We start from the raw sequence: 14,869 nt of genomic DNA on the forward strand, positions 1-14,869 counted from the left end.
ATTCGGGGCCAACTAGCTGTCTATCGCCTGCATCTGCCCAGCATAACGGCGATCGATACTTCCGTCCGTAGAGAGCTTCAAACGGTGCAGCTTGAATGCTTGTATGGTAGCTGTTGTTATAGGAGAACTCAACTAAAGGCAGGTGAGTGTCCCAACTGCCACCCAAGTCCATTACGCAAGCTCGTAACATATCTTCTAGTGTCTGAATCGTTTTCTCACTTTGGCCGTCCGTCCGTGGGTGAAAAGCAGTACTCAGATTCAGTTGTGAACCAAAGGCCTCTTGGAAAGATTGTCAAATCCTTGACACAAATCTCCCATCTCTATCAGATATAATCGAGATAGGCACTCCATGACGTGCAACTATCTCCCTTAGGTACAGCTCAACTAGCTTACCTGTGTTATTCATCTCCCTGATTAGCTAAAAGTGCGCAGACTTTGTTAGACGGTCTACGATTACCCAAATCGTATCATGTCCTCTGGGTGTCTTGGGCAACTTCATTATAAAATCTATCGAGATCTGCTCCCACTTCCACATGGGTATCTCGGGTTGCTGTAGAAGCCCTGAAGGCTTCTGATACTCGGCCTTCACTTTGGCACAAGTTAAACACTTTCCAACATAGGTTGCAACATCACCTTTCAATCTCGGCCACCAATAGAAATCCTTCAAATCTTGGTACATCTTGTCTGATCCTGGGTGGATCGAGTACCTTGATTTATGAGCTTCATCAAAGATAACATCTCTAAGACCACCAAAGAGGGGAACCCAAATTCTTCCCATGAAACACAAAGTTCCTTCCTCATTGGGTACCAACTGGTTCTCCATCCCTCGAAGATATTCATCCTTAAGATGTTTCTTCTTAAGAGCTTCTCTTTGTGCAGCACGAATGGTTTCTGGCTCATTCTGTGTCTCAATGCACTGTCTGTCTATGTGCTGAGTTCTGTCAGCATTTTCCTGATTCATCAGATAACTGTGCTAACTGTACTTAATGCATCATTTGAGGCAATATAGCTTTCATACAATATTAGTATGACGTTAAAAAATGTACGATGCACAAGTATGTATATGGCAGTAATCATAAAGCAGTTAATTGCAGATCAGCACAGTCATTAAACACTAATCATGGTTAATTAATTGTACGGATACCTGAATTTTTGGCAGTTGTCACAGAAACTACCACTACAGTCGTCGGAAAACGAAGCAATGGCTGGAAGTCACAGCTCAAAACCCCATCATCCAAACTCTGTTTTGGACAAACGATATATCCACGTGACCATGACGCAATGAACTTCAATCCTGTGCCATTACCATTGCCGGCCGCTCTACTAGAGCTGCCGGCGGTGACTAGAATAGTTGTCGGAATTCTTCGGTTATATGTCAGATTCTTTGTTTTTCACTTAATTACTCGCCTGAGCATAACCAACCTCCTGTTCCTTCGATCGACAACCGAAATAGTAAAACACTAACAACTATTTCACAATCCCCATCGATCACAAGGTTACCCCCCCCCCATTACGTTGTTATGTGGCTAATCCTTAGTATAACTTGATTTACACCTTAGCATATCCAACTCTGCAGATGGATTTCCCAAATGGTTCGTTGGTCTCAAGGACATTGGACGACAGAGATACAAATTAGTCGACCCACAGATGAGCGTGATGACTTAAAAAATTACCTTACCCCTTATATTGCAAGAGTCGTTATCCTATGAGAGTTTTTCTTTTTATGCGAATCTTTTCACTAGCCTTTACATCGGCTGATGCTTACCGTTTAATGTGATATCTAGTTACTATTCTCGACTTAGACAAATCTACCATTCCATTACCACGATGACACTACATCTTTGCTTCTCATGTCGGAACTCTAATAAGATTGCACTCTACCTTAGAGAATTTGATAAACTCAATTTTCAATCCTTGGTAATCACTTCTTGAACTCTGAAGGTGGTGATGTACTGTTAATACGCCCATACCATTTTGAACATGTCTTCGTGTCCTCGTAATGAAACATCTTGAAGACGTATGTGCTATTCCTAATTCATGCACACGACTTAGTTCAACACTTTCGAATTTGTTTGCTTACAGACTTGACAAATTACACACTCATTTAAGTTCATGAATCATAGTGAATCTATCCTTATTCGCACATGGACGCTGCAGTTGAACCTAGACACTATAAACTCAGACAACAACCATTTTTCTCTGGTTAACTCTTGTTGTGCCAACACCTTCAACGTAACACTTCCATCGACGAATAAAATTCTTTATTTCTATTTATAACACTTACTTACGACCAACTACATCCTCGTCATCGGAGAAATCTTTACTAATGATGCTAAAACAATTATACATTGCACTGAGTGGAACACATTGATGGTGGCCACACTTTGGTATGTTTTTTTCATGTATTATCCTGTTGTGCTGTAATGAATACCATAGTTCTTGTCTAACTCTGTTATGCACGAATCCTCGCTTTGTTAAATCACTCTCTACGAACGATACTCGAGGAGCAATAAGCCATACTTAAGTTCATCGAGTGTAGGAGCACAAAATAAATTTCAACTTCAGTGAGGTATAGCGAGGTCAACACCCTTTTCGTGTGAAAGCACCATACTTATATATAACTTCATCGACCTCTTTGTTTCTGTATTTATTTCCTGTTAGACCGGGATCTGGTCATCTACTACCAACTGCAACCGATATAGCATGATTGATATCTACGAAGATAACATAATCAATATCAATTGCAAGGATTTAGTTTCATTCTAAAACCTATATGAGATCGGGCTACCGTCAGTTGAGAGTCCGAGATGAGGACATCTCTAAGACTGCCTTTGGAACTCGGTACAGCCATTACGAGTTCCTAGTTATGCTTTTGGATTAACTAGTGCACCAGCGGCCATCATGGACCTCATGAACCGAGTGTGCAAATCCTACCTCAACAAATTCGTTATCATTTTCAATGATGGCATTCTAATTACTCTAAGGGCAAGAGGGAACACGAAGAGCATCTACGCCTCATCTTAGAGCTTCTTAAAAGGGAACAACTTTATGCGAAATTCTCGAAATGTGACTTTTGGATTCGTGAAGTCCATTTCTTTGGACATGTAGTCAACGAAGCCGGAATACCTATCAATCTAGTCAAGATTGACTCCATTTAGTATTGATTTCATTGAGAGGTTTTTGAAAATCGCTCAACCTCACATTCCTATAATTCAAAAGGGTACCACTTACAAGTGGGGTGATGCCCAATAATATTCATTTCAACTCCTGAAGGAGAAATTTGTAGCGTGACTATCTTATCCTTACTAGAAGGCACCGATGATTTCGTTGTCTACCGCGACACATCTATTCAAGGTCTCAGTTGCATTTTGATGCAACGTGAGAAAGTAATCGAGTACGTGTCATATCAACTTAAAGCTCATGAGAAGAACTACACTACCCATGATCTGGAATTGGGAGTTGTGGTCTTTACTCTCAAGATCTAGAGACATTACTGGTACGGTACCAAATGTATGATTTACATCAATCACAAGAGTCTCCAGCACATATCCGAACAAAAGGAGTTAAACATGCGACAACGTCGATGGGTTGAACTCCTGAATGATTATGATTGCGCTATCAGATACCATCCGGGCTAGGCTAACATTGTAGTTGATGCCCTCAGCCAAAAGGAAACCCAACTTAAACGAGTTCGACCTCTACAACTTACGATTCATTTGAATCTTCCAGAACAAATTCTCAATGCTCAGGTCGAAGCATTGAAGGAAGAGAATCTTCTAGCTGAATCCATGCGGGCCATGGAGAAACAACTCGGAACTAAATCAGACGGTATTAGCTATTTCATGGAGAGAATATGGGTTCCACTATACGGAAGCTTGCAAGATCTTTTGATGGTCGAAGCACACAAGTCTCGATACTCGATTCACCCAGTTTCTGAAAAAAAGGTATCATGACCTGAAGGCACTATATTGGTGGCCTAACATGAAAGCGAACATATCCAAGTATGTAAGAAAGTGCTTGACCTGCGCCAGGGTCAAGACTGAGTACCAAAAGCTGTCTGGGTTGCTTTAGCAACCAGAACTACCAACATGGAAATGGGAACAAATTTCCATGGAGTTCGTAACCAGACTACCCAGAACTCAAAGAGAGAACAACGCCATCTGAATGATCGTGGACCGCCTAACTAAATCTGCTCACTTCCTCGCAATCAAAGAAGCCAACAAGTATGAAAAACTTGCCAGCATATACTTGAAGGAAGTAGTCTCACGGCACAGAGTGCCAATCTCCATCATCTCTGATCGTGGCCCTCATTTCACGTCATATATGTGGCAGTCTATGCATAAATCTTTCGATACACGCTTAGATATGAGCACAGCCTATCACCCTCAAACCGATGGTCAGACCGAATGCACCATCCAAACTCTCGAAGACATGCTATGGGCATGTGTTATTGATTTTGGTAACGGTTGGGAAAGACACCTACTGTGGTGGAATTCTCCTATAACAATAGTTACCACTCCAGTATCCAGGCCGCACCATTCGAAGCGTTGTACGGACGGAAATGCTGGTCACCTCTCTGTTAGGATGAAGTCGGAGGCAGCCAAATTACTGGTCCTGAACTTGTCCTTAAAACTTTGGAGAAACTCGTCCAGATCAGAAACTGAATGGCGGCAACTCGTGACCGTCAGAAAAGTTATGCCGATAAACATAGAAAACCATTGGAACTTCAAGTGGGTGACAGGTTTATGCTGAAAGTCTCACATTGGAAAGATGTGGTCCGTTTTGGGAAACGGGAAAGTTAAATCCGCGTTACGTTGGACCATTTGAAATTGTACAAAGAATCAACACTATGGCTCATAGATTGAATCTCCCTGAAGATCTCAGCAGCGTGCACAACGTTTTTCATGTCTCAAATCTAAAGAAGTGTCTATCTAATGAAAGACTTGTGTTTCCATTCAAAGAGTTGAAAATTGGTGATCAACTATGTTTTATCGAGGAACTAGTTGAGATCTTGGATAGAGAAGTCAAAACTCTTAAACACAGAAGAATTCCTATTATGAGAGTTCGTTGGAACTCGAAACGTGGAAAGGAGTTTACATGGGAGCGAGAAGATCAAATGATGCGCAAGTATCCTCAATTGTTCAAAACCGCGATGCCTAATGGTGAATAAACTAACGAATTTCAGGACGAAATTCCCACTCGACTTGGGGATGACGTGACATCCGACAATTTCAGATTATAAACTACTCTCGTAAACTCTTTTATCATGATCATTCATTCACACATTACATTTAATTGGAATTAATTAAGTGCATTGAACATTACATAAAGTACAAACACAATCATTCTAGTAGCAGTAATTCGGGAAATTGCTAGACCACACACGAGCCTGTCCATTACCCTACATTAGTAAATTTTCGAGACGAAAATTTTATCAACTTGGGGATGATGTGACAACTGAGATTTTTCAGGTTAACTCTGTTAACACAACTCCGTTATCTTTAATATGATTTAAAACATTCATTATAGCATTTCACTTCATATTGGTTGGTTAAGTGTGCCAGTTAGTACACGAACACTCACGTAACAATAATTCGGCGAATCAACCGAATTACCAAACTGCACACAAGTCTGACCCCGAGAGTTGGTGAAACATGGATATAGTATTGCATAGAAATAATAATAATTGAGTGGAATTATATGTTATTTGATTACATGGACTACTTGTTGATTGTTTCTCGTAATTGCGAACAATGTGCGTTTATGTGTGATCTAGCGTTATAAAAATATTATTTTTTTATAAACAAACTAGTGGGTTTTATTTTTAGAGACTTGGGCTATTAAAAATTAGTAAAAATGGTTTGGTGGGCTTGTGTTAGCTAGAAAGGGCCACCAAAAGTTACAAAAGCCCACCAAAAGAACCACCCAAGGGTTTTAATTAGGTAAACAAAACATAACCCAACCCTAAACCCCCAAATACGTATGGCAGCCCCACCTCCACCATAATTTAGAAATTGTTCCTTCAAAACACCATTCCACTTTGATTTGTTGCTTGAATCTTGCAATTGGTGGCTTTCTTAATCGATTTCAATACCCTTTAATGCTTACAAGTAAGTTTTCTTAATCAATTTTGATGTTTTTCATGATTTAAAAATTAAGGTTTTGATTATAACTTGGCTGTTGAATCTGATATATTTGGAGTTATGCATAATGTACGGGTCAGATTTGGGGTAAACAAGATCATAAACACGTTTTTGGGAAGAGCTGAAAGTAAACAAATTATGTCCAAATCTTTACAGCCGAATTGTGTTGGCTGTAACGAGGTCAAAACATAATGAAATCCACTTTTTATTGAACCTAAAATGTAATGTTTAAAATACTCTTCAAACCCCAATGAAATCATAATTTTTCGACGTGATCTGATATTTTAAATGATTTTTTTTTCATAACAAAGGTCCAGGCTGTGTTTTCTGTCAGAATTTGCAGCCCATTAAGAATGTCATAACTCAATGTAGAGATTTAGTTATGATCTAAAATGTTTACTGTAGGTAGCTCCAGGTGATCATGAAAATCTTCCACTGGAATTTCGTAAGAATACTGAACGAGGATTTTTAAATGATTTTTGGTGTAAATTGTCATTAGAAAGTTATAAATCAGACATAGGTGTAAAGAATGATTGTTAGGGATTTTTCTGTAAAGATTCAAGTCATGAGAAAAATAAACTGGTATTCGAGGACTAAATAACATGTTTTGTTAAAATATCATAATTTTCTGAGTGCGTTTAGTATTTTAAATAAATTCCAGAAAACTGCATAAAATCTGACATAAAACTACACTGAGCTGAAAGTGTTTGTGAACGTTTTAAATGTGCCTACATGTTATCAAAAGGTGTTGAATGTTACTAGAACATTATTAGGTGACAATGAATGTGTTTATGGAATGATATGATCATATGCACAAACTTACCTAAACGAGTAATTGTATGACAACGTGATTCTGTGGCTATGTGTTAGACTACTTGTAGGAATTCATAAATTAAACTAATTGAAACGGTAAACATGTCAGGAAGAGATTATTCCTGGTCACCTTTCAAGTTTACTGCCGAGCAAACTAAGGTGAGTTCACAACCTTTTTCCAAAAGCATGCGTCCTAGTTGGGACAACACTTTTTACGGTCGCCCTAGTTGGGGCTACACGCGCGTTCCATGTTGGAACCACTGTAACATACTATCCACTGGAGATGGAGTAGTACACTTGGACTAAACGAAAAAGTCTATCATGAAAGTCCCTACATTTTACCGATTAGATTGCCGGGTAGGCATACGTAGGGTATTAGTTGATACCGCTATTAGGTTTAACAAACCTCACACCGTGCTAGGGGGGCGGGCGTGAACTTCTAACCTTCACTCTTGCATTAATGTTAATAGACATTAGGGCACAACGAAATGTCAACATTTGGTACAAAGTTTAGTCATCTGATGAGGGCTAGCTACTCGAGTCATACATAAACCAAAACCATTTATGAACTTTACTTTTGCTAAACTGAAATTTGTGAATTCGCCAGCTTTATTGTTGACACGCACTTGCATGCTTTGCAGGTCAGTTGGTACAGCTGTGGACGGGCGTTGCAAACTGCTGAAGTTGTATGGTTCGTTAAAACTTTACGTTTTGAAACATTTATTAAACTTGTGGTTTTTAAGTTCGTGTTGGGTTTTAACTTTATATTTCCGCTGCAACAAAAACTATGTTTTGGACAGTTAAAACTATATCGCTAATCAGGTTGTTAGTGACGTTTTTATAATTTTAAATGTTTGGTTCAACATAATTAGTGGCTAGATCCTGGCCGGTCACACGCCTCGCGGTAAAACTCCGCATGTGGAAATTGAGGGTGTGACAATATATATATATATATATATATATATATATATATATAGGGGAAAGATAAATCGAAAACCCATGTGAGTTGAGAAAACCCAAATAAACCCTATGTAACATTTTTATTTTTTTCTAAAAAAAGTAGGGAATGTAACATAAATGTACACGGACCTATTTATGAAAAAAAATGTAAAAAACGCTTACTATTTTTTTTTTAAAAAAATGTTGAAAATTTGTATGTTACATTTTTTTTGGACATATATATTATGTAACCTGAAATTTTGTAACATTTTTTTAAAAAAAAAACTACTTGGTGTTTTTTTGTGTTTCTTTTTTAAAAATGTTCAAATATATGTATATTACATTTCCTATTTTTTTTAGAAATGTTTCTTGAGTTGACATGGTTTTTTACAAAGGTTTTCTGAGTTTTCTCAACTCAAGTGGGTTTTCGATTTATCCTTCCCCTATATATATATAGGCATGATTTAAGGAAAACGGTGAAAAGTGTGAGGACGGTGAGAACGATTTTGGTGTTGACGTGTGGCATTGATGCTAAATTACACTAAGGGGTAATATTGTCAAAAAAACCCACTCACATGAACTGGGTGTTCAAATAAAATGCCATAAAAATACACAATTCAGAAAAACGCCATAAAAATACCCAGTTAAAAACGCCATAAAACACTCATTTCAGAAAAAACACCATGAAAAACTCAGTTGAAAACGTCATAAAACACTCAGTTCAGAAAAACGCCTTGAAAATACCTAGTTAAAATACCATAAAAACACATAGTTCAGAAAAACGCCATAAAAATACCTAGTCTAAAACGCCATAAAACACCCAGTTCAGAAATACGCCATAAAACCCAGTTCATTTTTTTTCGAAAAGTATATCAATAGTATACTCGTTGGAAAGATTAAAAACGTTGAGTTTTATGGTGTAATTTTTTTAGAAAAATAATCACGTATAAAAAAGTTATTGGCGTTTAAATATGACGGGAAAAATGGCATGTGATTAGCATGTGCATCCTTATTTGGATCTTCCAATTTTACCCCTCCTGATAGTTCTAAGGTTCCCATTATTTACAAAAAAGTCACCGCATCATCTTAGCCACAAATCACAAAGATCCTATGACTAAAAATCGTTCGCACTGTTCTCACATTTCAAATCGTTTTCTCCTAATATCATTCCTATATATATATATATATATATATATATATATATACATACACGTGTGTAGGTGAGATACACTAATTACAATATATGTGGGTTTATTAGGGAACTACAAAAACGCGGTAAAGTATGAAATCACAGGTACTTTCATTTAAAAAAAGATTAGGCTGCTCAACCAAAAAAAACTTGGGAATTGTAACATCACTTCTTGGATAATGTTATGAAAAAATAAGTTAAAAAATTAGGTTTTACATGTAAAACAACATTGTAAATGAATTTTTTTTTTTTTTTTAACGGCCAACAAAAACGCTTTATTCATTAACAAGTTGTTACACCAAATATACAAAATACACCAAAATATGATACACCAGTGAAAAAACTAAAAACTCAGCCCTGCTATTCTCTATAACATTAACCAAAAACGTCAAAAGTCTTCCATTTTTCCTGAGTTAATCCAGCCTCCTTTGATCGATTTTTGACCCATAAGTAGCTCATGGCCTTTATTTCCTCCAATATGGTCGTAACTGTCGGATATACCCCATTGAAAATTAGCTTATTCCGTGCCGTCCAAATGCTCCACACCGTAATGTGAACTATTGCATTAAAAGCCTTTTTCTTTTTCCCCAGCTTGTTTCGTAATGTGAGAGAAGGATATGGAGATATATTTCATTTACTCAAATTTTGTCTCTTCGTGTCAATTTTCTATAAGTCAGCCTTTTCAAATTTAATTAGATCACAACTTTTGATTAACTTAAATCCAAGGGTTCTTGGGTAGGTTCCCTACTTCAAATCCAGCAAGACTAGGAACCGAGAGATGGGAGAGAGAGATATATATATAGATGGAGGATCAAATTTAAGGCAGTATTCATCTAAGAAGCGTGAAAAGCAATCTTGTTTGATCAAATGAATTTCAAGGTTAAGATCAACTGGAAGTTAAAAATAGTTGAAAGGGGTTAAAAAAAGAATTTACCACTTTATTTTGAGTTACTATAGCGAAAACCAGTATCACAATGAACCAAATCAACTGACCGAATTTCTGCTGCAACGCATGAGACTATTTTCTAGTATATAACAATTAGCAACTTTTGTGAATAGTGACTTTGATTTTTTTATATTTTTTTTTAGTTTTAGTTACGCACTTTATATTATAAATAATATTCGTTTTTAACTCTATAGTTTATAACAGTTACTAACTTGTGTGAACGGTAACTTTGTTTTTTTATAAGTTTCTATTACACACCTTATACTATAAATTATATACATTTTTAACTCTATAGTTTTGTAACTAGAAATTAAACCCGTGCGCGTTGCGGCAAGGGTACATTGCATACATCAAACGGATTAGTCCAAGTGTTATGTGACTCGTTTAACATATGAAAACGCATTTTTTGACGTATTCGATTTAACTCGATAGCATCGCGATTGGATCATGGTTTTTATTATAGATATATAATATGTATCAACTTTGAGTTGAAAAGTAGAGTAACTTTAATTTATATTATCGAATAGAAGCATATTATATTTGATACCACCCAGTTCTGAACATAAAGTACGCGGAAACGTAGATTAGTTATAATTATAAAGAGTAACCATAATATAAAAGATAAAAAAAAGGCAGGTTTTTTTTTTTTCTTTCTTCTTTTATTTAAACAGAAAAAGGGCGGTTTTCTTGTGTGGAGGGCGGAGACGTTTGTCAGGCATCTAGAAGTCGTTGTAGAAGCCAGATGGATACAGCAAAAAAGTACAAAGTCCTACAACATTGGTTCTATGCCATTTAATAACTTTATATTTATTTTTTTTCTTTTTCCACAATATTTTGAATCTCTATTTCACAAAAAGACATAAAATATGTGTTTTTTATAATGTAAAATTCATACACCTCTAAACCTGCTCTTATTCTTCATTATTTTAAAGGAACTTAAACTCTCACCAATTAGGAGAATAAATATTTTAATACATTGTTACCATTAGTCACCATGCCCTTTGGTAGATACGATCACTATCTAAGTATCTAGCATATTAATTATCACTTTTATATCGATCAAATTTTCACGTTTATTATGATAAAAAACCATAAAAACTGTCAAGCACTACTCAATCTCATCTTCTTCCAAGAATTCTGATATTAAATAATGATGAAACATTGGTTAACACTAGGTTATCACATCTGGTCTTCTCGCAAAAAGTGGTTCAGTCTCTTTCTTCACTCGCCGTTAAGCTGATCTTTCAGGGAGTATCCGACAAAACAACAACACCGGTGACTCGCCACAAGGAGAGGAATAGGGGGGGTTCTCCTTGTGACCACCCTCCGGCGTGAGAATAAGTATTGTTTTGAGGATAAGTGTGTGTTAAGAGTAAGAGAGTAAGAAATCGGATCCTTAAACCTGGAGGTGGAGTCCTCTATTTATAGCTGGAGAATGAAGGAGGAGGAGGCCTGCCAGCTAACCAGTGCTCAGCAGCTGTCCGACCAAGGAGAATATCCTTTCCGTCTCCTCTGGCATCGTCAGTCCCAAACGTGACGTGACGCGTGGTCATACGTTCCAGCTGGGCGCCTGCTCGTACTGGATGTCGGCCTATCCTCCAAGGATCTTGCAATCATAGTTGGCGTCCATCTATTGGTGCCACATGTTGTCCTTTTTGTCTGCAGGGCCATTTTTATTGTCACCAGGCGACTTCTTCCAGCGACTTCTTCCAGAAGGTTCCAGAACCTTCTGGATGCACTTGTGTGATGTGGACGCCATATTGGAAAGGTGGTGCGGTCCCCGTGACATATGTACACTGATTTAGGACCATACCTCTTTACATAACCTACAAACATTCTTCTTAGTCAGTATGTCATTCACTACTAGAAAACTGCTATTATTCCTACGAAAATTCCCTACACATTTCCTACGAATGAAAATGGCGACACTTTTCCCACGGAATTCCGACGAATAAGAAAGGGTCTTATTTTTGTGACAAAAAAGCGACAAAAAAGCCACAAATTGTTATGCGTAGGAAAAGTGTCAGAAATTTCCCACGGATTTCCGACGGAATTCATTTTCATTTTAACTATTAGTCGGAAATTCGTAGGAATCAGTATGCGTAAGAAATGTGTCGGAAATTTTCGACGGAATTCCAACGAAATTCGTTTTTATTTTAAAGATTGGTAAGAAATGCGTAGGAATCCAATTTATCGTAAAAAAATATTCATAATAAACAAAATTAACGATATTAAAATATAAATTTTATTATTTAATAAAAATATATGTTTTTTCTAAATTGATTCCGTAGGATGTGTGTTGGAAATTCCGACAGATTACTCACGGAATGGATAATTCTTTTTGTAATACACATATATGTTATTTTTAAAACATATGTATATATATCCGTAGTAAATGTGTAGGAAAATACTAACGCAATTCTTACGAAATTAGTTTTCATTTTAATCATTAGTAGGAAATGCGTAGGAATCCAATTTATCATAAAAAATATTTATAATTAAGAAAATTAATGATTTTAAAATATAAAGTTCTATTATTTAATAAAAATATATGTCATTAAGATATATCGAGGCTTAACATAGTCTATTAGGGCATGTATGACTTGTAATTGTTCGTTACGATAGAATATCACTCAATACAACGTGGTATAACCCTTCAACGTCGAATGTTACATTATAAAGGCCTTAATTGGGCCATTAAGATATATCAAGGTTCACACGGTCTACTAGGGATTGTATGACTTGTTAGTGTCCATTACGATACAAGATCACTAAATATGACATGATATAACCGTCCAAAGTCGAATGTTACATAATAAAGACCTTAACGGACCATTAAGATATATCAAGGCCCAACACACTCTATTACGGCATATATAACTTGTAATATTTTGTTACGATATAATAGCACTCAATACAACGTGATGTAACCCTTCAATATCGAATGTTACATAATAAAGGTCTCAGCGGACCTTTAAGATATATTAAGGTCCAACACGGTCTATTAGGGCATGTATGACTAGTAAATCTTCGTTACAATATAATAGCACTCAATACAACATGCTGTAACCCTTTTAACATCGAATGTTTCATAATAAAGGCCTGAACGATCCATTAAGATATATCGAGGCTTAACATAGTCTATTAGGGCATGTATGACTTGTAATTGTTCGTTACGATATAATATCACTCAATACAACGTGGTATAACCCTTCAACGTCGAATGTTACATTATAAAGGCCTTAATTGGGCTATTAAGATATATCAAGGCCCACACGGTCTATTAGGGCTTGTATGACCTGTTAGTGTCCATTACGATACAAGATTATAAATTTCCCCCCATGAAATTTTTTTTAGACCCGCCACTGATAACTATCACTAATTAATAAGTAGGTAATCAATAGTATGATGATTAAATACAGTAAAAGTTACATTGTCATGAAACTGCAATCTTGTTGGATGATTTAAATTTACTCTTGCTTATTAAACATTTTTAATTTCCATATGTGTAACTAACTTTGATAAATATAATTAGCTATATATTAGAATTCTATCTTAAGTTTTAAAAACAAAGTAATATTTATTTTCATTTTCTCGTGTAACTAACTTTGATAAATATAATTAACTATATATTAGAGTTCTTTCTTTGCAGCACTAGTAGCACCTGGCCTTGGAATGGTTTTTACATAGTTATTTTTAACAGGTAGCTACAGTCCTGGATCAAGTCAAGGAAACGCTCTCTCACGACAATAGTTCAGATCACGGGCCGAAGACCCCAGCTACTGCTTCTTCAATCCTTATAGGTAATCCGCTTTTAAAAATGGAAAACATTTTGATACTGATGTGTTATCTTGGATGCTAATTTTAAGTTGTTAAAACTCTACATGCTATATTACAGAATTGCACCGAAGCTGTAAAGGATTCGCGTGTGCTGGATTTTGGAGGAGCAACGATTAGCATTCATTAGTGAATAATGGCGATTTTGTAATTTAAATGTGCTTCGAATTTATGTTATTTGTTTTTGTTAAATTTATGTACCGAATCATATTTATCATTATGCATTTTTAGCAGGAAAAAAAGTATTTTTCGTTTTTTTTATTTATTTTTAAATGTATCCGTAGGAAACATGTAGGAAAAAGAATAAACAGGTTTCGTCACATTCCGTTGGAACTATGTAGGAAACAAAGATAAATTCGTAGGAAATGTGTGGGAAAAATAATACATTCTGTTGGAATTGTGTAGGAAAAAAACTAATTTTGTAGAAATTATGTAGGAATCAAGAACACATTTCGTTGAAACTGTGTAGGAAAAAAATATTTCCGTAGAAACTATGTAGGAAAAACGAATACATTCCGTTGGAATTGTGTAGGAAGAAAAAAAATTTCCGTAAGAACTGTGTAAGACAATTAAAATATATAAAATATATATATATAATAAAAATAGATATAATTGATTTAAACACAAAATTTTAAAAAAGTAATGTTTCGTGGGAAATGCGTTGGAAAATTAAGAAAATTAATTCCGTGAGAAATGTGTAGGAGAATTCTAACAAAACATTTTTGTGGGAAATGCGTAGGAGAATTTGTAGGAAATCTGTCAGGAAAAAATTACCCACGAGCAAAATTCCTACAACCCATTTTCGTGGGAAATCCATGGGTAAACGCTGTTACCCATGGATTTCCCACGGAAATTGACGTGGGAATAGCAGCAGTTTTCTAGTAGTGATTTAATGTAACTATTTATTTTGTGATTTTGATTTTTGTTTAATTTTCTCTTAAGATGAATATATATACACACACGATTTTATTATTACATATGTAAATAGGCTGGTATGCATAT

General features: G+C 36.0%; 1 protein-coding gene and 1 long non-coding RNA gene across 2 annotated transcripts; both read left to right on the top strand.

Annotated features, from left to right (window-relative positions):
• The first annotated feature begins 3,788 nt into the window (after positions 1–3,788).
• Positions 3,789–5,170, top strand: LOC110906489. The gene is made up of 2 exons (XM_022151612.1): positions 3,789–3,944; positions 4,742–5,170. Exons 1-2 carry the CDS (start codon positions 3,789–3,791, stop codon positions 5,168–5,170), a joined length of 585 nt encoding a protein of 194 aa, XP_022007304.1.
• Positions 5,171–13,732: 8,562 nt separating this feature from the next.
• On the top strand, positions 13,733–14,059 carry LOC110905327. Its single transcript, XR_002573028.2, has 2 exons — positions 13,733–13,833; positions 13,929–14,059. It is a non-coding gene; the product is annotated as an uncharacterized LOC110905327 (long non-coding RNA).
• Positions 14,060–14,869: the final 810 nt, after the last annotated feature.

The sequence above is a fragment of the Helianthus annuus genome, chromosome 14 (assembly GCF_002127325.2).
Source record: "Helianthus annuus cultivar XRQ/B chromosome 14, HanXRQr2.0-SUNRISE, whole genome shotgun sequence".
Taxonomy (NCBI): Eukaryota; Viridiplantae; Streptophyta; class Magnoliopsida; order Asterales; family Asteraceae; genus Helianthus; species Helianthus annuus.

Bases quoted from the DNA above. Each gene is read 5' to 3' on its own strand.
- LOC110906489 (XM_022151612.1), top strand. From the start codon at position 3,789: ATGCGGGCCATGGAGAAACAACTCGGAACTAAATCAGACGGTATTAGC. The intron at 3,945-4,741 runs GTATCATGACCT...AGTGGGTGACAG, and splicing joins ACCCAGTTTCTGAAAAAAAG to GTTTATGCTGAAAGTCTCAC.